We start from the raw sequence: 26,046 nt of genomic DNA, 5'->3' as shown, positions 1-26,046 counted from the left end.
TTGACCATCATTCCAACACACAAGATCAAGATAGCTGCCCCCATGTGGACACAAGATGGGCAGCAGGGGAGGGTAGTTGGGAGGTACCAGGCTTTCAAGGGAGGGCAGTTGTGGGTGATCAGGCAAGCAAGGGAGAGCAGTTGGGAGGCACCAGGCCTGCAAGGGAGGGAAGTTGGGGGTGATCAACCATGCAGGGGAGGGCAGTTAGGGGTGACCAGGCTGGCAGAGGAGGGAAGTTGGCAGCAAACAGGCTGGCAGGGGAGCAGTTAAACATCAATCAGGCTGGCATGGGAGTGGTTAGGGGGTAATCAGGTTGGCATGCAGAAGTAGTTAGGGGAAATCAGGAAGGGAGACAGGCGAGCAGTTTGGAACCAGCAGTTCTGGATTGTGACAGGGATATCCAATGAGGGGTCCCAGATTGGAGAGGGTGAAGGTTGGGGTGAGGGACACCACCACCACCCCATGCATGAATTTTATGCACCAGGCCTCTAGTCACATTATAATTTCCAGAGTGAGTTTATTATTTATTTAATGATAATTCTTATTATGTATTATAACCTACTTATTTTTTTTTTCTTTCAGCTGCTAGAGGTGCTCAATTTGCTTGTTATGATGAAATAAATACAAGAGGAGATAGATATGGAAACTGTGGACCTAACTATTGTTCTTTTCCGTATGTATTAGGCAGTTCTAATTTTGTCTGTAATGTAGCTTATATAATATGTTGCGAATATCCCATAATATATTATATGTACAGACTAAAATGGCATTTTATACCAGGTTTTCTTTGTTTCATTATCTGAGAACAATGTTATTACCTATTGCCTACAAATAACATGCATCTATAATGTTACAATAATGACCATAAAATAGCCTCTGTTTAATGTGATGAGGTAGGCATTGTGTTAGGTAGTTTATATACATTATATAATAAATATCTTTAATACATCAAATATTTGTAGTAAGAGCTATTTTATTTTACTAATGAAAGAATTAAAGACCAGCAACCATTGGTTTAAATATCAGAAGTCAGTATAGGAGAGATCAGGTTGTAAAAATCATTAATCAGATTGTAAAAATCATTAATATTTTCCCTTGCCATATTGCCTCACAAAACAAAAAGAGCCACATCATACATAAGTCAGTGGGCTCAGAAAATTACTGAGAAAACTCTTGAAACCGAAATTTAAGTCAGTGAAATACTTTTTTAACTTAGCTATATCAGCAATCTATGCTAATATGAGATTTTTTTTCTGCCTTTTGCTTCTAGTAATCTCATGTGTGGAAAATTAGTTTGTGCCTGGCCACATAAAAAATTAGTAACAAAAGCAAATTTATCTGTGGTTTACACACACGTACGAGATGAAATATGTGTGTCTACATTTCTTAACTCGGACAGGATACCTTCCAACGCCCAAACAACAATAAGTACACCTGGAGAAAGAGATGAAACATATGTACAAGATGGCACTCCGTGTGGTCCTGATATGGTAATTAGAACTACAAAATTATAAGTATTTTCAACATCTTTTATGGTTATACTCATTTTAACAATGTACCAACCAATGCACTTTAAAATAACCTGATTGAGGTATTATTTATATAAAATTTACCTATGGTAAATGTGTAATTCATTGCTTTTGATTAATTTAGAGTTGTACAACCATAAGCACATCCAGTTTTAGAACATACCATCACCTCTTCTCTTGCCCACTTGCCCATCTCTAGCCCTAAGCAACACACCCAGTTTCCTCTATTAACATTGAGCAGTAGTGTGATACATTTGTCATACTAAGCCAAGATTAACTAAATCTAGTAGTTTATTCAGATTTCCTTAGCTTTTCCTTAATGACCTTTTCTAGGATTCAACCCAGAGTACCATTTTGCATTTACTTACTGTGTACATTTAGGCTCCTCTCGACAGTACAGTTTCTTATAATGTCCACTCCCACCCCCCTTCTTTGGAAGAAGATTACATCATATCAAATATACAGACTTGTTGATATTAATTTTGATCACATGGGTGTGGTAATATTTGAATACTTATCACTAAATAATTTTATTTTCTTTCTATATTGTACTTCATTGAATAGCATACTATGCATAGCCTATATTTAAGCCTATATTTGAGTAATAAGTTGTATTCCACTTTCTTGGAAATTCAGTATGTACTTAAATCATTTTGAATTATGCATATTTTTGCCTATTTTTCTCTATTCATTTAATCATATATTTGTAGCAGTATGGAATCCATGGATTTTTATGTTATAGTTTTGGTTATTATCCAGTATGACTTTATTTTATTGTTCAAATTGTTCTAACTTTGGCTATTGGGAGTTCTTTCAATTTGTTTCTATGTTGCTTCAACATACTATTATTATTGTATGTGCTTTTCTTTTGGAGTGCTTCCTTACTTTCTGGAATGACAAACTATTCTAGGTCCATTTTGTATATTTTGTGTCTTAGTTTCTAGAACTTGCATTCTCCCAGGAGGCCTGGTTCATTTTAACTAGAAATGACCATTAGAAACCAAGATCTAGGTGCTGATTGTGCTTTTGCTACTAGAGTTTCACTGATCTAGCCCTATCTGTAGACAGAACTAGGAAATATATATCTGGCTGGTGTGCATTGTCCCATGCACCAAGAGATCACTGATTTGATTCCTAGTCAGGGCACATGCCCAGTTGCAGGCTCAATCCTCAGTAGGGGGTATGCAGTAGGCAGCTGATTGATATTTCTCTCTCATCAGTGTTTCTAATTCTCTCTCCCTCTCCCTTCTTCTCTCTCTCTCAAATTAATAAAAACAATATTTAAAAATATTTTTTCCAAATGTTTTCAATTTCTTGCTCTCTCTTCTCCTTTTGGCATACCCATGATGTGAGGATTTCAATGTTTGAAGAGGTCTCAGAGGCTTTCTGCACTATCTTCATTCTTTTTTTTTTTTTAATAAATTTTTATTGTTCAGATTATTATAATTGTTCCTATTTTTCCCCCCATTACTCCCCTCCATCAGGTTCCTACCCCACCCTCCACCCTTTCCCCACCCCCACTGTCCTCATCCATAGGTGTACAATTTTTGTCAGTCTCTTCCCGCACCCGCCACTCCCCTCTTTCCCGAGAATCCTCAGTTCAGTCCCTTTCTATACCTCTGATTCTATTATATTCACCAGTTAATACTGTTCATCAGATTTTTTAATTCCCTTGTTTTTTAGATTCACTTGTTGATAGTTACGTATTTGTTGTTAATAATTTTTATCTTTATCTTCTTCCTCTTCTTAAAGAATACTTTTCAGCATTTCATATAATTCTGGTTTGGCAGTGATGAACTCCTTTAGCTTTTTTTTTTTATTTGTGAAGCTCTTTATCTCACCTTCGATTCTGAGAAGCTTTGCTGGGTAGAGTATTTTTGGCTGTAGGTTCTTGCTATTCATCACCTTGAATATTTCTTGCCATTCCTATCTGTCCTGCATGGTTTCTGTTGAGAAATCAGCTGACGATCGTATGAGTGCTCCTTTATAGGTAACTACCTGCTTTTCTCTTGCTCTTTTAATATTCTCTCTTAATCTTTTGCTCTTGGAATTTTAATTACAATGTGTTTTGGTATGGTCCTCTTTGGATTCCTTTTGTTTGGGGTTCTGTGCACTTCCTGGACTTGTAAGGCTAACTCTTTCACCAGGTGGGGGAAGTTTTCTGTCACTATTTCTTCCAGTATGTTTTCAGTATCTTGCTCTTTCTCTTCTTCTGGGACCCCCATAATTCTGATGTTGGTTCACTTGAAGTTGTCCCAGAGGTTTCTTACACTATCTTCAACTTTCTGGATTCTCTTGTCTTCTTGCTTCTGCAGAGGAGTGTCTTCTGGCTCTTTGTGTTCCAAATCTTTGACTTGATTCTTGTGATCTTCCATTCTGTTTTTAGGACTCTGTGTAATATTTTTTTTATTTCAGACAATGTTTTCTTTATTTCTAGTTGGTTCCTTTTTATTTCTAGTTGATTCCTTTTCATATCCTCAAAGGTCTCGTTTATTTTATCGACCTTTTCTAGGAAATTCTTGAAAAATCTTATAACTGTGGTTTTGAATTCTATGTCCATTCTTTTGCTTTCCTCCATTTCCTTTCTTTGTGGCCTGCCTCTTTTCTGCATTTTAGCTGCTTCCCTGAGTTGATAGAGTAGCTTTGTGTGCTAGGTGTCCTAGCAGGGCCCAGTAGCTCAGCTTTCCCAGTTACCTGAGGTGGACAGTCTTGGTGCAGCCCTATGTGGGCTGTGTGTGCAATCTTGTTAAACCTTGCTTGTTGTTGGTATCACTGGGGAAAGATGATCTCCAAGCCAACTGGTTGTGAGGATCAGCATTGTCTCAGCTAGGAGGGCTTCTATGCTCAGCTTGGATGGGGCAGAGTCTCAGAGTGGCACAGTTAAGCTTTGGTTTCCCATCAGCCCCACCTTAAGAGGGTCCTATTTGCCGAGTCCCACAACACTGGCTGCTGGTGCGCGCACTATTTGGGGGAAGGCTATTCTCAAGTTTTGCCTGCTCCCTGACCGTCAATTTCTTCCCGGATCAGAGTTGGCTATCAGTGCTGTTGGGAGGTTTTTTCTCCCTAATGAGAAAGCTAGCCACTGGGAGGGCTTCTGTGCTCCACTTGGATGAGACGGAATCTCAGGGTGGCACAGACAAGCTTTGGTTTCCCATCAGACCTCCCTAAGAGGGTCCTGTTCCTGAGTCCTGCAGTAATGGCTGCTGGCTATGCACACCTCTGAGAGAGTTTTGCCCACTTCCTGACAGTCCAATTTTTATCTGACTGGAGCTGGCTATCAGTGCAATAGGAAGGTTTTGTTTTCCTCCTGAACAAGAAAGCTAGCCGTGCATTAGCTGCCTGCCCTCTTTACACATGCTACAAGTAAGCCAGCAGCGAATTCTGCGCCCTTTCTGTGTGCACAGATCTCTGTACCTCCACAGCTTCTGAGGCTCAGCGTCCTTTCTCTTCCCTTCCTAGATGGTAGAGCTTCCACTCAGCCAGCCTTCTGGTGGTTCAGGGCGATGTTTGCTCTGTTTTCCGGGTGTAATTTTGAAATTGTTGTGGTAGGCTGCATTTAGGTGTTTACCTTATGCCACCATTTTGGTTTCTCTATCTTTATTCTTTTTTTAAATTATTTTTTCTTTTTTCCATTTTGATTGGATACTTCTTGTTTACTTTATTTCAAATTGCTAATTTGATTGTAAATTATTCTTCATGTCAGTCAGTGTATCCTTCATTTCCAAATGATTCTTTTTTATGGTTTCTTGTCTTTTCCATGCTGTTGATGTTTTCACTAAGTTCCTTGAGCATCCTTATAACCATTGTTTTGAACTGTGTATGGTAGTTTTCTTGCCTCCATTTAATTTCGTGTTTTTGTTTTTATTTTTTTCTGGAGAAGTCTCCTATTCTTTCATTTTGGATCTTTTTATTTGTCTCTGCATTTTGGAGGTTTTCCTATCTTGTTTTTATGTATTAGCTAGAGATGCAACATCTTTTGGACTAGCTGGAGTAGCCTTATTTAGTCGATGCGTGTAGGCTTCAGTAGCACAGCTTCCCCAGTCACCTGAGCTGGATGTTCCAGGCACCCTGATGTGGACTGTTGCCAGGGCCAGCCTGGCAGGTTGAAATGGGCTGAGGCAGAGAGGTGGGAATTGAGAAAAGAAAGAAAGACAGAAGAGCGGGGTTGGGAGGACTGCAAGTCATCCAGGAACTGTAGCAAGTTTATTCACTGTGCAATGCTTTTTATACACAAGGTCTGTCCAGAGGAATGTATTCTTTGTTCCTCTTAAATCTCTAAAGGAGAGATAAAACTGAAGGACAAATTCTTAGTACAGTAAATCTCAGTAAATAGTTACAGACTTCTTGACAAGCCATGAAAGATTGCTCTCATTCTACTGATAATCACCATCCAAACAAGTCAGGGAAAACTGTTTGGGTTGGGGACCAGCCCTGCTAGCCCCCTCAGATGCAAGGACTTTGTGAGCTTACATCCTGTCACCAACAGATCCCCCTTTTCTGTTTTTTAGGCTACTAATAATAAAAGTAAAATTTAAATAATAATAAAGCTCTAATATTAAAGTAATTATAAACAATGCCAATGCAAAACTGAATTATATATATATGTTATCATTTTTAAAACTTGAATGTCAAGAGCAAAACTTTGGCTATTAAAAAATAACAAAACAATAAGAGAGAAATTAAAACTATGGATATGTTAACATTTTTAGCTACTAAATGAAAAAAAAGTCTCTTGTGCTGCTGATGTATATTTACTCAGAGTCTTTTGACTTGGCTGTGCAAGACTTTGTAGAACACTGGCAGCTAACAGATGCTTGCATGAGTAGGAACATGATTGAAGAAGTATCTGCTGCACTTCAGTCATTGATTTTTCAGATGACTCTATGTTGGTACCTCAGTCTCTTGTGTAGCTTTCAGTTTTCTTCTTCTTTTGCTTTGCTGTCATTAGGGCAGTCCTTAGTCCTTTTGAGTGAAGGGACACAGGTGTTTGTCTGAGTCCACTGTGGTGACACACGTAATGCTCTGGCACCTGAATTGGCTTTATTGCTCCTTCTGGAAAGATATAAAACACAACCTCTTCCTCACATTATTACTGAATCTGATAAAACTCTTTTCTGGTTTATGCTTCCTTCCACCTAGCTGACTCAGTGGAGGTTATTGTACAGGCCTGATGCCTTTCGCCTGCTGTACGATCCTCTGCATCACAATTTAAAAAAATTTTTAAAGTATAAAAAGCATGACTGAGCTTTTCTTGAGGTGATACATAACATCTGTCTCCCCCTTTTTTTGTTTTTTAAATGATTTTAAGAGTACGAATGGCTCTTTCTACAATTGAGTGATATTTATTTTACTAGATTGGATTAGGTTTAAGTCTTTGGGGATTTACCCCTAAAGTTGGTATAGGAAGGTGAATAATATACTGAGGACATTGTTTCTAATAAAATATGGAAATTGCCATTCTCAAATAATATTTTATAAACTGAAAATTAAATGAAAAGTTCCTCTGAATTACTGTGACTTCTAGTAGCTGTTTTAATAATTTTTGCTATACTTACCATATAAGTACTATTACTATAGGTTGATGGGCTCCGTAGTAAAATCTGTTAAGGCATAAATAAGAGCTTGTATTTCTATTGAAATATAAGAGGTTTGAAGGACCTTTGCTCCTCTGCTGTAATATATCTAGCCTTTCTAGAACTGTATCTATCTGTAAAAATGTTAATACCTGAGATATATTTTTTTAATGTGGTAGTTAATACTATTCCCTGTGTTAGAAATAAATCAAGCCCCTAAGCTAGGGTTCCTGGTAGAATATAAAATATTAAGTATTTTGACTTCTATGTAGAAGGATGTGTACACCGACCTTCCTTGCCCTTGGTCCTGGGCAACCTGTATCAATGGACAGGTGCTGATTGTTATCATGACAAGGTATTTTCACTTTAAAAATAAAGTAAATTTATTTTTGAATTCATAAGCCACAAATGTTGCCCTGCCTCTAGCTTAATTAAAAATGTAGGCGGCCACATAAAGTTAGGATTCAATTATTTATAAAATATTGGCTTCTCATGTAATTTAATTTATATGACATTGATTATATTTTAAAAGCTAATTTATAAAGTAACTTAAGTAGGTATTTTTAATTAAAAAATATATATGCTTCATAGATTGTATAACTAAATTATCTTAAAGAATATAAAATATATTTAAACTGGATTATAGAATCAATCCTCTTTTAAAAATCAGACCAATAATTAATATATTTTGAATTCCTAATTATTAGAGGAAATACAACATTTTATCTTCTTAAAAATAAGTTTTTATGCTTTAAGTATTTAATTACCACAACTCTATAATTTCTCCTGATTTAATTTGTACTTTGAACTTTTAAAGCTGGCAAGTTAAATATATTTAGTAGTTCTTAGATTAATAACACTTTATATTTCTAAGAAAAATACAAGACATAATCAATTAATAGATTCAATTCTGTCCTCTAGGTTTTTTATGAGGCAAATTTAAACTTTAATTTTTATTTGCCAGTGGCTCTGGGAAAGTAGGTTTTGTTTATTCGATTGTAAATTATCACATTCTTTAAAATGGCTACTGGCAGGACACTATATTAACTGTCTGCTGGGGGAAGAGCCTCTATCCTTTCTTCCCTCAACAAAGGATGTAGCCAGTTACCTGGGCTACTTAGATCTTTAGTATTAATGCATTATTTATTCATCTATATTTTAATAATTTCTTTGAGATTCTAGAATCAATTATAATTATTTTAAAATATTTACTTTGGATAAATTCTATAACAGAGACAAATTTACTTATTTTCTTGAAGGCTTTAAAAGTTAATTTTTAAATAAAGTTCATTATCATTTTGAAAACTACTTTTATTATGGAAATGCAAATCTTGTTGCTGGAATTAGCTTGAATTTCTTTCAAGAAGATTTTTTTCACCGTTTTTTTCTCAGGAAAAAGAACCAACTCTGGGTTTTTAATTTCTGTAGCCCTTGTAAAGAGTTAAGTCCAGTTCAAGACCTATCCATAATTGGACGTGTGCACATTTTGTCTTATACTAGCTTTCTCTTTACACGTGTATAGATATCCCAGATGTATTTCTAAATTTTTAAAACATTTTTATGGCGAGAAAGGAAACTTTTAATTTAATATACTAGGAGAGCGGGCTTCTATATTGGATCGCCTCATGTCTCTCCCTTCCACCATATCCTGCTTACTTCAGGGGAAGCATCAGCAACAGATCTGGCTGAATTTCTTTTCATGCTTAAAAGATAGACAGATCTCAAATTTTTTCTTTCCTTTTGGCTTTCTGAAGTAATAACTCACAGCAATTTGGCCAAGATTTGCATTTCCCTGTAAGTTCTCTTATAATTTTTAAACAAGGCATTAAGTAGTCTTATTGTAAGTAATCTTAATGTGGGAGAGCAGATAGCCCTGCCCTCTCCAGCTGCCTTTGGATTTCTCCACACCAGAGGCAGTTTCAGCAGTGGAGTTCCACTCATTACAGATTTTAAATTCTATACACACACTAAGATTCTAATTTGAACAAGAAACAACATTATTTTGTGATCACGTAGACTTTAACATTTGCCTCTAAAGGGCACTTCCACTTTGTCCCATGCTTTACTCTCGACTATCAATAAATTGCTCCTCCCTTAACGAGTGCACTCTGTTCGGAGGAGTTCCTCACTGTCTGCTTCCCAAGTCCTCAGGTCCCTGGATTTGGGCGCCAATTGCTGGGGTCTGCCTGGCAGGTTGATCCGGGCTGAGGTAGGGAGGTGGGAATTGAGGAAAGAAAGACAGAAGAGCGGGGTTGGGAGGACTACAAGTCATCCAGGAACCGTAGCAAGTTTATTCACTGTGCAATGCTTTTTATACACAAGGTCTGTCCAGAGGAATGTATTCTTTGTTCCTCTTAAATCTCTAAAGGAGGGATAGAACTGAAGGACAAATTCTTAGTACAGTAAATCTCAGTAAATGGTTACAGACTTCTTGGCAAGCCATGAAAAGTTGCTCTCATTCTACTGATAATCGCCATCCAAACAAGTCAGGAAAAACTGTTTGGGTAGCGTGCCAGCCCTGCTAGCCCCCTCAGATGCAAGGACCTTGTCAGCTTACATCCTGTCACTGACAGACTGTGAGAACTGTACTTTTGTATTTGAGCTTTGATTACTATTGGCACTTCACTGGGACCTCCCAGGCCAATTGGCTGTGAAGACCAGCTGTGACTACAAAATGCCAGCTGTTGCTCAGGAGCTGACACTACAAAGCAGAACTTATTTTAGAGGGTCTTTGGTGCTCACTGAGTCATCACCTTGGGTGTGTTGCTTGTGGGGGTAGGAGGTTTTTCATCTAGTGTAGTCTGAAGCTGTTAACTTGGTACACTGGCTCTTGGGCCTCCTGGGAGATTCAGGGTCAGCACTGCCTGTGGTCTGCTTGAGGTACCTGGCATGGGTGACCTATAGATAGCTATTACTTGTGCTGGGGTTGAAGCTGCCCAGGAGAGGCTAAGCTACAAATAAAGGCCTGTTGCTGCTAGTGTTGAGCCCGGGGGCACTTAGCAAGTGATTCAGGGTACACAGAGGCCAGATTCTACTTGTTTGAGGGAGATTTTAGGAAAATCTGAAGCATGAACTGCAATAGACCATTTGTATGGAAAAGCCACTGGAAACAGCTGAGGGAGACCAGCAAGAGAGACAAGGGTCTCAGGGAATCATCAGGACAGGGTGAACAGAGTGAGGCAGGTTGATGGAGACTCAGATATGGTGTCCACCTGCCTGTTTGGGCATGGGGGACACTGTATTAGTAAAGGAACAATGGCTTTCACTAGCCGTAAGCTGATACCCTTCAGCTCTTGCCCTGATGCCAGACTATTCAGTTCCTGCCTGTGTGTCTCTGACTCCTTTCAAGTTGCTATGCCATTGCTATAACTCAGAGGGAGTGAGTCCACGTAAGGCCATGTTCAGGCCCTTTAAGGGGGACTACCTGGGACTCCAGCAGCACTCCATCTCACTCAGCCACAATCTCCACTGGATTGGATAGCAAGAAGCTATGGGGACTTCTCCTTTTGGCACTGGAACCTGGTCTTGGAGGCCTAGTATGGGACTGGGACCCCTTGCTTCTCATGAGTAACCTCCACAGGAAAGGCATCTCTTCCAATTTTTATTTTCCATACATAGCTGTGGGAACAGCCAATTCTAGGTCTCTGCCCCTACCAATCTCATATGGTTTCTTTAAATCTCTAGTTGTAGGACTTCCATTCTGTTAGATTTCAGATGGTTCTGAATGATGGTTGTTATGTAGTTGCAATTTTATGTGGCTATGGGAGTAGCCTTATACTAATGATGTTAAAACTTCAATCTCCCATCAAATAATACTCAACCCTGACTGCTCACAGATAATTGCCTAGACCCTGTCTCAGGTATTCTACCTAATAAAAAAAAAATATATATGCAAATTAACCATCACTCTGCTACAATAACAAGCCACGCCCACCAGCCAATTAGAGTGAGTATGCAAATGAACCCAACCAGGATGGCTACCAGAAGGGAAGCTTGGGTTTCCCCAGCAACAGAGGAAGCCAAGCTTTCCACATACTCTGGCAGGCCCAGGCCTCCACTCAAGGATACAAAGTTTCAATTATAAAAATGGCGGCAGCCACAGATGGAGCACGAGTCTTGGCTCCGCTCCAGGCTACAAAGTTTCAATTGTAGAAGGTAAATAAATTCCAGATACAAGGGCCTCCACTTGGGACACTAGGGGATATCACTGGCCTGCAAACAACCACAGGCCCCTCCTTCAGGCCACCCCCATACTCCAAGGGAACCCACACCCTGATCCAGGACACCCTTCAGGGCAAACCAGCTGGCCCCCTCCCATGCACCAGGCCTCTATCCTATCTAATAAAAGAGTGATATGCAGATTGACCACTCCAACATATAAGATCAAGATAGCTTCCCCTATGTCACACATGTCAAACACAAGGCCCGCGGGCCAAATCCGGCCCGCCAGGCCTTGCAATGTGGCCCGCACCGCGCTGTCATCACTGCACTCTGCTGCGTTCCATCACAATGACATGCGGTGGCATAGGAGGCTTGTGATCTCGCCGGCCGCCTCGCCGGCTGCTGTACTTGCTATCTATTACGCATGCGCATAGATAACAAGTCACACGAGATTCAGGAGGCGTGACCTATAGTCCGGCATCCGATGTGGTTGTGCGGGTGGCAGAGCAGAGGAGAGAGTGAGTGTGCGGGCATAAAAAATACACAGCAGAAGCTGCCAGTTCCTGGCATAAAGTGCAGGCATAAAAATCGCAACAGAATCTGCTATCTGTACCCAGCCAGGCATTTATTGACTGACTTTTTTTTTCTCCACTCCATCTGCCAAATCAAGCTATCCCTGTGCAGTTTTCAACTTTTTCCTTCTAACGCAAATTTCCAATAAACTACATCTTTTACTGCCAATATTGATCCCAAAATGTCCAGGAAAAGAAAAGTTGACGGTGAAGGCAGACAATTTAATGACAAATGGGAAAATGAATACATGTTTGTGCTTAGAGAGGGCAAACCAGTGTGTATATTGTGTTATGAGACAGTGTCGGTGATGAAAGAGTACAATATACGTCGTCATTTTGACACCAAACATAATGTTAAGTATGGCAAATATACTTTGGAAGAAAAGCATAAAATTGTTAAAGAACTAAAAGGCAAACTACAATCACAGCAGCAAATGTTTACAAAGGCTACAGCGAAAAATGATGCTGCAGTGAAAGCAAGCTTTATAGTGGCTGAAGAAATTGCCCGTACTTCAAGGTGTTTTTCAGAGGGTGCCTTTTTGAAGCAATGCATGCTAAAAGTGTGTGAGCAAGTATGCCCAGACCAGATACAGAGTTTTCAAAATGTCAGTTTGTCAAGAAACACCATTGCAGATAGAGTTCAAGCACTTTCAGGAAATCTATCATCACAGCTGGCCGAACAGGCATGCAGTTATCTCGCTTTTTCACTTGCTATCGATGAAAGTACAGACAACACTGATACAGCGCAGCTGTCCATCTTTATATGTGCTACGAAGACCGACCTCTCTGTCACTGAGGAACTTTTGGATGTAGCTGCCATGCATGGGACGATGACTGGTAGAGATATATTTGAGGCTATGGAGAAATCTATAAATAATTTTAAATTACCCTGGGAAAAGTTGGTGGGGCTAACTACCGATGGCGCACCTTCAATGTGCGGAGAAAAGAAAGGCTTGGTTGGACTAATGAAGGAAAGAATGCAAAAAAGTTACTGCCACACACCCTTGATTACTTATCATTGCATTATCCACCAAGAGGCTATGTGTGGAAAAGTTCTGGACATGAATGACATAATGACCACAGTCATTAAAACTATTAACTTTATACGGGCACGTGGCCTGAATCATCGCCAGTTCCAGCAGTTTTTACAGGAGGTGGGTGCAGAGCATGGAGACGTGCCATACCACACAGAAGTAAGATGGCTGAGCAAGAGCGCAGTCCTCAAAAGATTTTTTGAGCTCAGAGAACAAATTGCTCTTTTCATGGAAAGTAAAGGAAAGCCCTTGCCTGAACTGTCGGATCCCGCCTGGCTATGTGATTTTGCTATGATGTGTGACATATGCGAGCATCTCGCCCAACTGAATCTGAAGCTGCAGGGACGCAAACAAGTCATCACGAAGATGTCTGACATGATCACAGCATTCCAGCGTAAACTTCAACTATGGAAGTCCCAACTGGAACAGGACAATCTTGCCCACTTTCCCGTTTGTTTGAGTATCTCAACCACTATTTCTGGTACTTTTCCTTGCAGTCGGCTGGCTACCAAAGTTAGCCATTTACTAAGTGAATTTGAGCGGCGCTTCTCTGACTTTAGAACACAGCACTCAGGCTTTGACATCTTTGCCAATCCTTTTACAGTTGATGTCAACAATGTGCCCCATCACCTTCAGATGGAGATAATCGAGCTTCAGTCTGACAGTGGCCTGAAATCAAGGTTTCAGGATGTTGAAATTGAGGACTTCTACCCTCTACTTCCCCCTGACTCAATGCCAGAGCTCCGACTTCATGCTGCCCGTATTCTATCCATGTTCGGGAGCACCTATCTTTGTGAACAGATGTTTTCAATAATGAATCTGAACAAAAACAAGCACAGATCACACATTACCGATGACAACCTCCATGCTGTTTTGCGGGTTGCTACAGCCCAAGAAATAAAACCGAACATTGACTCATTGATCCGGGGAAAACGGTGTCAGACATCTAGCCAGAAAACAAAACAATGAGCATTTTAGGTACATTCCAATATTACTGTTTTGCTTGATAGCATGTGAGTTGGTTAACAGCACTGTTAAGGAAAAGATTGTTCCACTCATTTTAAATTCACATTTCTGGTTAACATTGTCAGTTTATGACTGTTCAGTAAACCATTCGGCCCGCGATTTAGGCTGGATTTTAGATTTTGGCCCCTTCTCTGATTGAGTTCGACACCCCTGCCCTATGTGATCAAAGATCCTGCCCCATGTGGACACAAGATGGCCACCACAAGATGGCCAGCAGGGGAAGGCAGTTGGGAGGTACCAGGCCTGCAAGGGAGGGCAGTTGGGGGTGATCAATCCTGCAGGGAAGGGCAGTTGGGAGTGACCAGGCCAGCAGAGGAGGGAAGTTGGGGGCAAACAGGCTGACAGGGGAGTAGATAGACATCAATCAGGCTGGCATGGGAGTGGTTAGGGGGTAATCAGGCTGGCAGGCAGAAGCAGTTAGGGGCAATACAGAAGGCAGGCAGATGAGCAGTTTGGAGCCAGCAGTCCTGGATTGTGAGAGAGTAGTTGGACATCCCTCGAGGGGTCCCAGATTGGAGAGGGTGCAGGTGGGGCTGAGGGACACACATCCCCATGCACAAATTTCATGCACTGGGCCTCTAATCTATACTAATAATAGAGGAATATGCAAATTGACCAGGATAATGTCACGTAATGACCAATCAGGTGGGGGTGGACCATGGAGGAGAGCTCAAAACACCTGTGCCAGCGGTCTGAAGAGTGTAGAGAGGAAGGGAGAGCAGATAGGCAGTTAGGGCAATCAGACAAGGAGGGGAAAGCAGATAGGCAGTCAGGGAAATCAGGCCAGGAGGTGAGTGCAAACAGTCAATTAGGGCGATCAGGCCAGCAGGGAAGAGCAGATAGGCATTTAGGGCAATCAGTCCAGGAGGGGAGTGCAAATAGACAATTAGGGGGATCAGGCCAGGAGAAAAGAGCAGATTGGGGGATCAGGCAAGCAAGGGAGAGCAGTTAGGCAGTTAGGGGGATCAGGCCAGCAGGGAAGAGCAGATAGGCATTTAGGGCGATTAGGCTAGAAGGGGATTGCATATATGCAATTAGGGGGATCAGGCCAGGAGGAGAGATCAGGTAGGCAGTTAGGGGGATCAGGCTAGGAGAGGAAAGCAGTTGGGGTATCAAGCTGTCAGGGAGAGCAGTTAGGGCCATCAGACCAGCAGGGGAGCAATTAGGAACTAGTGGTTCAGGATTGCGAGAGGGATCCTGGATTAGAGAGGGTACAGGCCAGGCTTTGGGTCCACCATCATGTGCATGAATTTTGTACACCGAGCCTCTAGTTTTAATATAATGGTCTCAGGTGGAGCTCAGGCATAGGCATTTAAAAATGCTTTTCAGTGAAATCTTGAACTCAAGGAACTAATCAAATAATTTTTTCAAGAATGTATCTTTCTAAGAGGACTTCTGGTGTTAGATGGTAAGAAAATAAAATTTCCAACTTCTTACATCTGATTACAACTTTATAATCTGAATGTACATAGCTTATTTCACATTTATTTCAATGAACTTACAATTATTTTATTTTTTGGATTTTTATGTCAGTCCTTGGTAATATGAGTTCTGGAATTTTTTAATAGTTTTTCATCTATATTATCAATGTACACAATCAATTGTTTGCTGATTTTATTTTTCATTTCCTTTTGAATTGTTTTAGTTTTGTGTCATGTTTCAGTGTAAAGAGATTAGACACATGAGCAATTATGCTCAATGCGACAATACTAGAGACTGTAACGACAGAGGAGTAAGTAATTTCAATTTTCTTTTTAAGTTACATGTTTTGAAATTTTTAAGAAACAGTTTAGAGGTTTACAAAATCATTTGAATAATTTTCTAAATAATTTTTATACTACTTGGTGCCATTTAATGGTCTATAATTTATAGCTTTAACATTATTTTACTAAGAAATATTGCCAAACCATTAAAGAAGATAAAGTACCTCATTGTTGTTTTGATTTAGATCTCTCAGATGATTAGTGACTTTAAACATGTTTTTATAAGATAATTCTGGACATATAAAATGTTTGGAAAATATGTGGGGTGGATGTGCTATAAGCACTAGGTGTTACCATATAACCAAAATCATATTATTTTTACAGAGAGAATAAAGTTATATGAATTTTTCTTTCTAGTCTTACTAATTAATTTAGGGTATGGGCTATCCTGTGAAGCTAGAAAGTAAATGACAAGTAATGACATGTTACTGGTAATTGCCAATATTTGTTTTTGGCTATGTGAAGAGTTGAAAGAATAAAAAAAAATTAACTTGGTAACAGAAGCTAGATGTACTTTTTAAGGTATAGATACTTTCAAGAAAAAATTAGTTGAATTGTTTAAGATCAATTTTCTAGAATGGATAGCTTCTTATCTGTTGAATAAACATAGAATATTCATTTGTCTCTATTGTAAACCATCTTTGTATATAAAAAAATTGTTCTATTTTCTGATTATTCTAGTTTTGCAACAATTTCCATCATTGCCATTGTGACAAGGGGTTTTCTCCTCCTCGTTGCGCAGCAGAAAAAGGCGCATTTGGAAGTCAGGATGATGGGCATCTATCCAATGCAGGTTAGTATCTTTAATGAACATATATATATAACCCTTGAATACGGACAATTGAGTGAAGAACAATCAAGGGGGAGATGTGGATAGATGAAAGTGAGCAAAGAGAAAGGTATTTATGTCAACATTAAAGTTTTTAAATGAAAAAATAATAAAATAATATGAAACAGAATAAATTAAAGTATAGATTACAAGCTAGATTACCATAGAATTGAAGCAAAAAAACACGTATTTTGTTTGTTTTTCTTTTCTGAAGAAAAGAAAAGGGAATTTCCATTCCCTTTATTTTAAAATTTAATTTTGTTTAAAGTATTACAAATAATAGTATATATGTCTCCTTTCCCCCCCATTGACCTTCCCCAAGCCTGCCCTATCCCCCAGCACATGCCCTCACCCCACTCCCCCAGTGTCTGGCATCCATTGGTTATGCTTCTATGCATGTATACAAGTCCTTTGGTTGATCTCTTACCTCTCCCTGCAACCCTCCCCAGCCTTCCAGGTGTAATTTGACAGTCTGTTTGATGATTCTCTGCCTCTGTATCTATCTTTTTGTTCATCAGGTTATAATGTTCTTTATTATCCATAAATGAGAGAGGTCATGTGGTATTTCTCTTTCATTGACTGGCTTATTTCACTCAGCATAATGCTCTCCAGTTCCATCCATGCTGCTGCAAATGTTAAGAATTCCTTCTTTTTTATAGCAGTGTGGAATTGCATTGTGTAGATGTACCACAGTTTTCTAATCCACTCATCTGCTGATGGGTATTTAAGCTGTATCCAAATCTTAGCTATTGTAAATTGTGCTTCTATGAACATAGGGGTGCATATATCCTTTCTGATTGGTTTTTCTGTTTTTCTGTTTTCTTGGGATATATTCCTAGAAGTGGGATTACTGGGTCGAAAGGCAGTTCCATTTTAAATTTTTTTTTTAGGAAATGCCATACTCTTTCTCTACATTGGCTGAACTATCAGTAAAGAGGGTTCCTTTTTCTCTGCATCATCGTCAACACTTGTTTGTCGGTTTGTTGATTATAGCCATTCTGACCTGTGTGAGCTAAGTACCTTATTGTTTTGATTTGCATCTCTCGGATGATTAGTGACTTTAAACATGTTTTTATAAGTCTCTTGGCTTTCTAAATATCCTCTTTCAAGAAGGGTCTATTTAGGTCCTTTGCTCATTTTTTGATTGGATTGTTTATCCTCCTTTTGTTAACTTGTATGAGTTCCCTGTAAATGTTGGAAATTAAACTCTTATCAGAGATAACATTGGCAAATATGTTCTCCCATGCAGGGGGATTTCTTGTTTTCTTGATTGTTTCTTTTGCTGTGCAGAAGCTTTTTATTTTTATGTAGTCCCATTTGATTTTATCCTTAGTTTCTCTTGCCCTAGGAAATATGTCTGAAAAGATATTGCTATGACATATGTCTGCAATTTTGCTGCCTATGGAGTCTTGTAGGATATATTATGGTTTCCTTGTCTTATATTCAAGTCCTTTATCCATTTTGAGTCTGTTTTTGTGTATGGTGTAAGTTGGTGATCTATTAGGTCTAGTAATAATTAATGTTTTCTAATACTTTTTTAAATCTAATTTATTTAAACAATACAACAAAATTTAATCAACAATATAGTTGCCGTTGTTTTCTACTACTTGTGCCCAACGCTCAGGAAGCATTTTAATCCCTCTGTTGTAAAATTCTTGTGATTTTGATGCAAAAAATTTGGTCAATGCATTTTTGAGGCATTCTTCATTATTAAATTTTTTTCCAAGAAGAAAGTTTTGCAAAGAACGAAACAAATGGTAATCGGAAGGGGCAATATCAGGAGAATATGCAGATTGAGGGAGAACTTCCCATTCCAACTGGTGCAATTTTTCAGCAGTGATTCTTGCAGTATGCGGTCGTGCGTTATCGTGGTGAAGAATTACACCCTTCCGATTAATCAGCGCGGGTTCTTTTTCTCTTAAAGCTTGGGCTAGCCTTTCCAATTGGGCACTATACACTGCACTTGTAATGGTTTGGTTAGATGGTAAAAGTTCATAATGAAGAATTCCTTTAAAATTCCACCAAACATACAACATCACTTTTTTCGCATGCAAGTCAGGTTTTGGCGTGGGCTGAGGAGCCTCATTTTTGTCCAACCATTGAGGCCGCCTTTTCAAATTAACATACAGCACCCATTGTTCATCTCCGGTAACAATTTGCTCTAAAAACGGCAAACGGTTTTGACGAGAGAGGAGCGAACTGCAAATTGTGACTCTTTGATTAAGGTTGTTGTCGGTCAACTCATGAGGAACCCATTTTCCAAACTTTTGGACTTTGCCAAGTGCACGCAACTGATTGGAAATTGTTTTCTGTGAACAATTTAAAGTTGCCGCAAGCTCTTGTTGGGTAATTTGAGGATTTTGCACCAAAAGAGCTTGAAGAGCTTCTTGATCAAAATTGGACACATGGCCTCGACCACTCTTGTCATCTAACGAAAAATTTCCCTCACGAAATTTCTCAAACCAACGCTGGCATTTTCTGGCACTAACTGCATCTTGACCAAGAGCACTACAGATGTTTTTTGCAGCCTCACTTGCTTTTCTTCCTAATTGGAACTTGTAAAGCATGCAGTGCCGAATATGCTCTTCATCCGCCATCTTCTTAGCCCTAGTTTTGCAACAAAAACCAAACCAAACACAAACTTTTTCAAGCAAAACTTGTTAATTGCACTTCACACGTTCTGTAGATACCACGTGTTTGAAGGTTATGTCAATACAAGTCAACGCCAAGCAAGATTTTAAACGAATGTTTAGAAACGACATTAATTATTACTAGACTGATAGTTTTTTTTTAAAAATTTATTTATTTATTTATTTATTTATTTTTGCATGTATCTGACCAAATTTCCCAGCACCATTTATTAAAGAGACTGTTTTGACTTCATTGTATACACTTACCTCCTTTTTAAAATATTAATTGAGTATAATGGCTTGGGTCAATTTTTGGGTTCTCTATTCTGTTCCATTGATCTGTATGTCTATTCTTGTGCCAGTACCAAGCTGTTTTGAGAACTGTGGCTTAGTAATATAGCTTGATGTCTGGTAGTTTGAACCCTCCGACATTGTTCTTGTTTCTCAGGATAGCTGTGGCTATTCAGGGTCTTTTTTTTTTATTTCAGATGAATTTTTGGAGAGTTTGATCTCGGTCTTTAAAATATGCCATTGGTATTTTAATAGGTATTGCATGGAATCTGTAGATTGCTTCAGGTAGTATGAACTTTTTAATGATGTTGAATCTACCAATTCATGAACATGGTGTGTTTTCCCATTTATTTGTTTTCCTCTATCTCTTATTTCAATGTCCTATAGTTTTCTGAGTACAGGTCTTTTATGTCCTTAGTTAAGTTTATTTTTAGGTATCTTAATTTTTTTTGGTTCAATGATAAATGGGATTTTTTTTTCATTTCTCTTTCTGTGATTTCAATTATTGGTGTATAAAAAGGCCATAATTTCTGAGTGATAATATTGTATCCTGCTACATTGCCAAATTAATTTATTAAGTCTAGTAGTTTTTTGATGGATTCTTTGAAGTTTTCTATGTATAGTATCATGTCATCTGTGAATAAGGTCAGTTTTACTTCTTTTCCAATTTGGATGCCTTTTATTTCTTCTTGTCTGATTACTTTGCCTGGTCCCACTATGTTGAACAGGAGTGGTGAAAGTGGACATCCTTGTCTTCTTCCTGTTCTTAGGGGAAATGAGTTTAGTTTTTACCCACTGAGTGTGATGTTTGCTGTAGGTTTGTCATATAGGGCCTTTATTATGTTGAGGTATGATCCCTTTATTCCCACTTTGCTGAGAAGTTTTTTTTTGTTGTTGTTGTTTTTTTAATCAAGAAAGGGTGTTGGATTTTGTCAAATGCTTTTTCTTACATCAATTGATATGGTTATGTGATTTTTGTCTTTCAATTTGTTTATGTGATGTATCACATTTATTGATTTGTGGATATTGTACCATCCTTACATCCCCAGAATAAATCCCACTCGATCATGATGTATGATCTTTCTAATGTATTTCTAAATCTGATTTGCTAGAATTTTGTTGAGGATTTTAACATCTATTTTCATCAAGGATATTGACCTGTAGTTCTCTTTCTTTTGTGATGTCTTTACCTGGTTTTGGGATTAGGGTAATGCTGGCTTCATACAAAGAGCTTGAAAGTGTGTCTTCTTCTTCAATTTTTTTGAATAGTCTGAGGAGGATAGGTTTAGTTATCCTTTAAATACTTGGTAGAACTCCCGTATAAAGCTGTCTAAACCAGGGCTTCTGTTTGCTAGAAGATTTTTTTTTTTTTTAATCTCTGTTTCAATAGCTTTGGTAGTTATTGGCATATTCAGGTTTTTTTTATTCGTCTTGGTTGAGTTTTGGGAGCTTGTGTTTTTATAAGAATATATCCATTTTATCTAGGTTGTCCATTTTATTTGAATAGAGTTGTTCATAGTATTTTTTAAAAAATCATTTGTATTTCTGTGAGATCGGTTGTTACTTCACCTCTTTCATTTCTGATTTTGCTTATTTGGGTCCTCTCTCTTTGCTTCTTGGTGAGCATGGATGGAGGTTCATAAATCTTGTTTATACTTTCAAAGAACCAGTTCTTGGTTTTGTTGATCTTTTGTATTTTTTTTTTTGTCTCCACCCTGATCTTTATTATTCATTTATGTCATTTATATCCTCCCTGATCTTTATTATTTCATTTCTTCTGCTTACACTGGGCTTTCTTTGTTGCTCTCTTTCTAACTCTTTGAGTTGTAGAGTTGGATAATTTATTACCATTGTTTCTTATTTTTTGAGGTAGGCATGTAGAGCTATGAACTTTCCTCTAAAGACTGTTGACACTATTTCCCATAGATTGTGAATGTGTTTTTATTGTCATTTGTTGCCATGATGTTTTTATTTCTTCTTTGATCTCTCTGGTAACCCAGTCATTATTTAATAGAATGCTATTTAGACTCAAGGTGTTTGATTTTTTGATTATTTTAGTTGATTTCTAGTTTTATTTTATGCCATTGTGATCTAAGAAGATACTTGATATAATTTCTATCTTCTTGAATTTGAAGAGACTTTGCCTGGTCCCAATGTATGTTCTGTTTTTTAAAATGACCTATGTGCACTTGAGAAGAATGTATATTCTGTGGCTTTGAGGTGAAATCTTTTGAAGATGTCAATTAATTCCATCTAATCTAGTGAGTCATTTAGGATTGATGTTACTTTGCTAATTATTTGTTTAGAGGATTAGTCCAGTGTTGTTAGTTGGGTATTAAAGTCCCCTACTATGACTGTATTGCTGTCATTCCCTCCCTTGATATTCTCCTGATTTTTTTTTTTTTTGTATTTGGGTGTTCCTGTATTTGGTGCCTATATGTTTACCAGAGTTATATCTTCTTGTTGGGTTGCTCCCTGTCTTATTATGAAGTGGCTTTCCTTATCTCTTGTTATGTCCTTCACTTTGAGATCTAATTTGTCAGATATAAGTATTGCTACCACATCTTTTTTTTATTTTTATTTCCATTCACCTGAAAAATCTTTTTACATCCCTTTACTATCAGTCTGTGCGAGTCCTTTGTTCTGAGGTGGGTTTCCTTTAGACAACAGATATATGAGTCATGTTTTCTTATCTAGTCAGCTACCCTATGTCTTTTGATTGGTGCACTTAATCCATTTATTATTAAAGTGATTATTAATAGGTACTTGTTTGTCACCATTTTAATTCCTTATGTCTGTGTTCCTTTTTCACTTCTTATTTCTTCTTTTTACAGCAGACCCTTTAGCATTTCTTGCATAGCTGGTTTGCTGGTGATAAAAATCCCTTAGTCCTTTTTTGTCTGTGTAGCTCCTAATTTCTCCCTCAGTTTTTATTGATAGCCTTTCTGGGTATAGTATCCTTGGATTCAGACTCTTCCTTTGCATTATTTTGTATATTTCATTCCATTTCCTCTGTCCTGATGGGTTTCTGGTGAGAAGTCAGTTGCTTGTCTGATGAGGGATCCTTTGTAGGTTACTTTCTGTCTGTTTCTGGCTGCTTTTAAGATTCTTACTTTGTAATTGGTGTCTTCAAATTTAATTATAATGTACCTTGGTGTTGGTCTTTTGGGGTTCATTTTGTTTAGGACTCTGTGAACTTCTTGGACTTGCCTATATCAGGGAAGTTTTCTGTCATTATTTCTTCAAACACGTTTTCTATTCCTTGCTCAATTTCCTCTCCTTCTGGCATCCTTATTATGCGGATGTTGTTTTGTTTTGTGTTGTCATAAAGTGCCCTTAGGCTCTCCTCCTGGTTTTTAAGTTTTTTTTTCTTTTTCTTTTTGTTTTTTTCCCCTAGATGCTGCTCTGCTTGAGAATTTTTTTCTACCTTGTCTTCTAGCTCACTATGTGGTCCTCTGCTTCTTCTAGTCTACTGTTGATGCTTTCTATTGATTTTGTTTTATTGCAGTGATGTCAATTTTCATTTCTTTTTGATTCTTCTTAATTTCCTCTTGATTCTTACACATATTGTTGAATTTATCTTTCTACCTTTTCAGCAATCTTATGACCATTTCTCTGAATTCTTTCTCTGACATGTTCCTTGCCTCCATTTCGTTTACTTTCTTTTCTGGTGATGCCTCTTGTTCTTTCATATGCAGGCTGTTTCTTAGTCTCCCCAATTATCTCTCCTCTTTGGGTATCTGGTAATATAGCTCGCTCTCTCTCTCTCTCTCTCTCTCTCTCTCTCTCTTTCTCTCCCTCCCTCCCTCCCTCCCTCCCTCCCTCCCTCCCTCTCCTGCATTGAGTTAAAGGCAAAGAATACAACTCAACAAGGCACAAGGCACTGAACACAAATGTATTCATGATACTAATAACCCCAAATAAAGGGACCACCAGAGATAAGAGAATTAGGGGATAAAAAAAAAAGATTGAAAAAAATGGTATTGAGAAAAGAAAAAAATGTAAGAGAGAAAGAAAGAGAATAAAAAAGAAGGGGGGAAACTATTTATATCGGGAGAAAACTCCAAGAGAACAACAACTATTCCACAAAAAATTAAAACAATTAACCCAGAGATGAATGAAAACTACAAACAACAACAAATAACAGTAATGAAAGGAAAAACAAAAGCAAAAAGAGAGAGGGGGGGAGAGAGAGAAATAATCACACAAACAAACAAACAAACAAAACCCAAACTAATAAACAATCAAACAACAACAATAGGACATAGAGAAAAGTGCAAAATAAAACAAAACAATAAAAACATAAAACAACAACAAGCAAAAACGAGAGAAAAAAAATGGATTGTGAAGAAAGAGAAGAGAGAAGTGTGCATGTATTTGGAGCAGGGGATCAGAAATTAGATATATAAGTAGGTTGAATTTTTAATGGGATAAAAAGAAGGAATAGGGAAAATCTAAAGCAGGAATAGGGTAAGAGAAACAGGAAAAAATGGGGAAAAATGAGAAAGAGTGTTAGCATAAAGGTAAAAGTTGAGATAAAGTAAAATGATGCTAAAGGAAAAATGAAAAGAGAACGTAGAATACTAATCCCAAAATAAAATAAAGAGAAAATAAAATATCAAATTTTTAAAAAGGTAAAATAGTAATAATAATAATACTGATTAAAAATAAAAATAATAATTAGAAAGGTAAAATCAAGAGAAAAAAAATAAAAAATTTAGTTTCTTAAGTAAAATATAAAAGTGTGCAGTACTGAAGGTCATTCACTTCCTCTACTGTTCTGTTTGGCATGCCTGTTTTCTGTTAGGTAGTCATGACAGAATTGAAGTTCCCTGAGTTCCACAGCTCCTCTGGGTTGTAATCTACAATCCTGTTTTCAAGCAGGCAGTATTTCTGTGTTTCTCAGCCTGCCTGTAGTTGTATTTACACAAGATTCAATTTGTGATTCAACACCTAGGTGGCAGTATTTCTGTATTGACCTCTGGGGCTATAAGTCCTCTCTACCCAGTATTTAGACTTTGTTTTCCTTGCCATACTCAACACTGGTTTGGGGAAATGGATTGCCCCAGAGCTGGTTTTCTGGTCATTTCTCCCCGCTCTGATCCCCAGGTTCCACAAAAACATTTTTCCCCTACCGTCTCTGAGAGTATTTGTAATTGTGTTATCCTATGTACTGGGCTTAGTAATTAAAAGCAAGGATTTAAAGAGAATAAAGAGCCAGAGAAAGTACACGAACTCATGACTTTTTTGCTCTGGCACTGTGCATGACTCTCTGCACGTCTTTGTGCACGTCTTCTCCCTCTGGCACAGCACAGCTGGTTTACTGGTAAAACTGCAGGTTGCCTTTTTGTGCCCATCCCAGCTATGGGTTAATTTATAGAGTTCCCTTTTGCCAGCAGCCCTGTGGATCCTCTTCCACATTTGTGGACTATGCTGTTCCCAATTGCTGAAAATTTTGTGGGCATAGACTTCCTCTGAACCTGTATATCGTGCTGCACACGTTTCTCCCTTCAGCTTAGATAAAGACTTCACCTTTCTCTGGACGAAATCTGACCTTTCTGTGAGAAGGTGCAGAACTCATCCAAGTCCGCATATTCACACTGCTTGAGACGTGGTGTTCTTGGTTTCACAGCCGGTTCCTTGGTGTTGTGGTTGTAGAGTCCTGGGAGGCACCCTAGGGATAGGCTTCTGATCACAGCCATTCTGCCCTTGAAGATGGTGCGGTCACTCCAGGAGAGATTTGAGCAGCAGTGGAGGCTGCCCAGCCAGGGGAGCCTGGATCAGCAGTCCCCAACAGTCCCTTTGAATATAACTGTCCCTCACTCACAAATAGACACTCCCCATACGTCCACACACACTTCTTTTATTCTCTTACTCACACACTATCTTGCAGCCTATCTTCCTGTGGCAGCCATCTTGGCTCCCCCAAATCAGTTTAATTTTAATTATAAGGTTAAAAAAATCTTGGACAGTATAAGTTTGTATTCTTGTTTGTATATCAACATTGATATTGTTTAGTGACATAAAATGTACCCAATATTAGGCACTTTAAAAGTAGAAATTACAGTGCATGTAATTTTACAGGATAATTAATTTATTTTTTATTTTAGGTTTCTTTTTATTAAATTAAGTTCTTTATTGTTTAATGTATTACATAAGTTTCCTTCTCCCTCCATTGATTTTTCTGCAGCCACCTTCAACCCAAGCACATGCCCTCCCCCACCACCACTCCCATCTGTGTCCATTGGTTATGTTCATATGCATGCAAACAAGTCTTTTGGTTGATCTCTTATCCCTTTACCGCCTGCCTTCCTTCATAGGATGGATAGTCTATTTTGATGCTTTTATTACTCAGGTTCTGTTATTGTTCATCGGTTTATGCTGTTCATTATATTCCACAAATGAGTGAGATCATGTGATATTAACTTTCTATAATTGACTTATTTCACTTAGCATAATGCTCTCCAGTTCCATCCATGCTCTTGCAAATGGTTAGAATTCCTTCATTTTTACATCAGCATAATATTTCATTGCATAAATGTACCATTGTATTTTAATCCACTCATCTGCTGATGGGCACTTAGACTGTTTTCAAATCTTAGCTATGGTAAATTGTGCTGCTATGAACATAGGGGCAC

General features: G+C 38.3%; 1 protein-coding gene across 1 annotated transcript in view; it reads left to right on the top strand.

Moving 5' to 3' along the window:
* The window catches only part of LOC118730557 (disintegrin and metalloproteinase domain-containing protein 5-like), a 94,538-nt gene that overhangs the window by 53,952 nt on the left and 14,540 nt on the right, over positions 1 to 26,046 (top strand). Inside the window, exons 15-18 of the mRNA XM_036458611.1 lie at positions 583 to 673; positions 1,271 to 1,490; positions 15,541 to 15,627; positions 16,340 to 16,451. Of these exons, the coding sequence (XP_036314504.1) occupies positions 583 to 673; positions 1,271 to 1,490; positions 15,541 to 15,627; positions 16,340 to 16,451 (510 nt within the window). The remainder of the gene's footprint in view (positions 1 to 582; positions 674 to 1,270; positions 1,491 to 15,540; positions 15,628 to 16,339; positions 16,452 to 26,046) is intronic.

The sequence above is a fragment of the Pipistrellus kuhlii genome, unplaced genomic scaffold, assembly GCF_014108245.1.
Source record: "Pipistrellus kuhlii isolate mPipKuh1 unplaced genomic scaffold, mPipKuh1.p scaffold_m20_p_3, whole genome shotgun sequence".
Classification (NCBI taxonomy): Eukaryota; Metazoa; Chordata; class Mammalia; order Chiroptera; family Vespertilionidae; genus Pipistrellus; species Pipistrellus kuhlii.
Note: the sequence above shows the minus strand (reverse complement) of the source record. Positions and strands in the feature narration are given on the sequence as shown.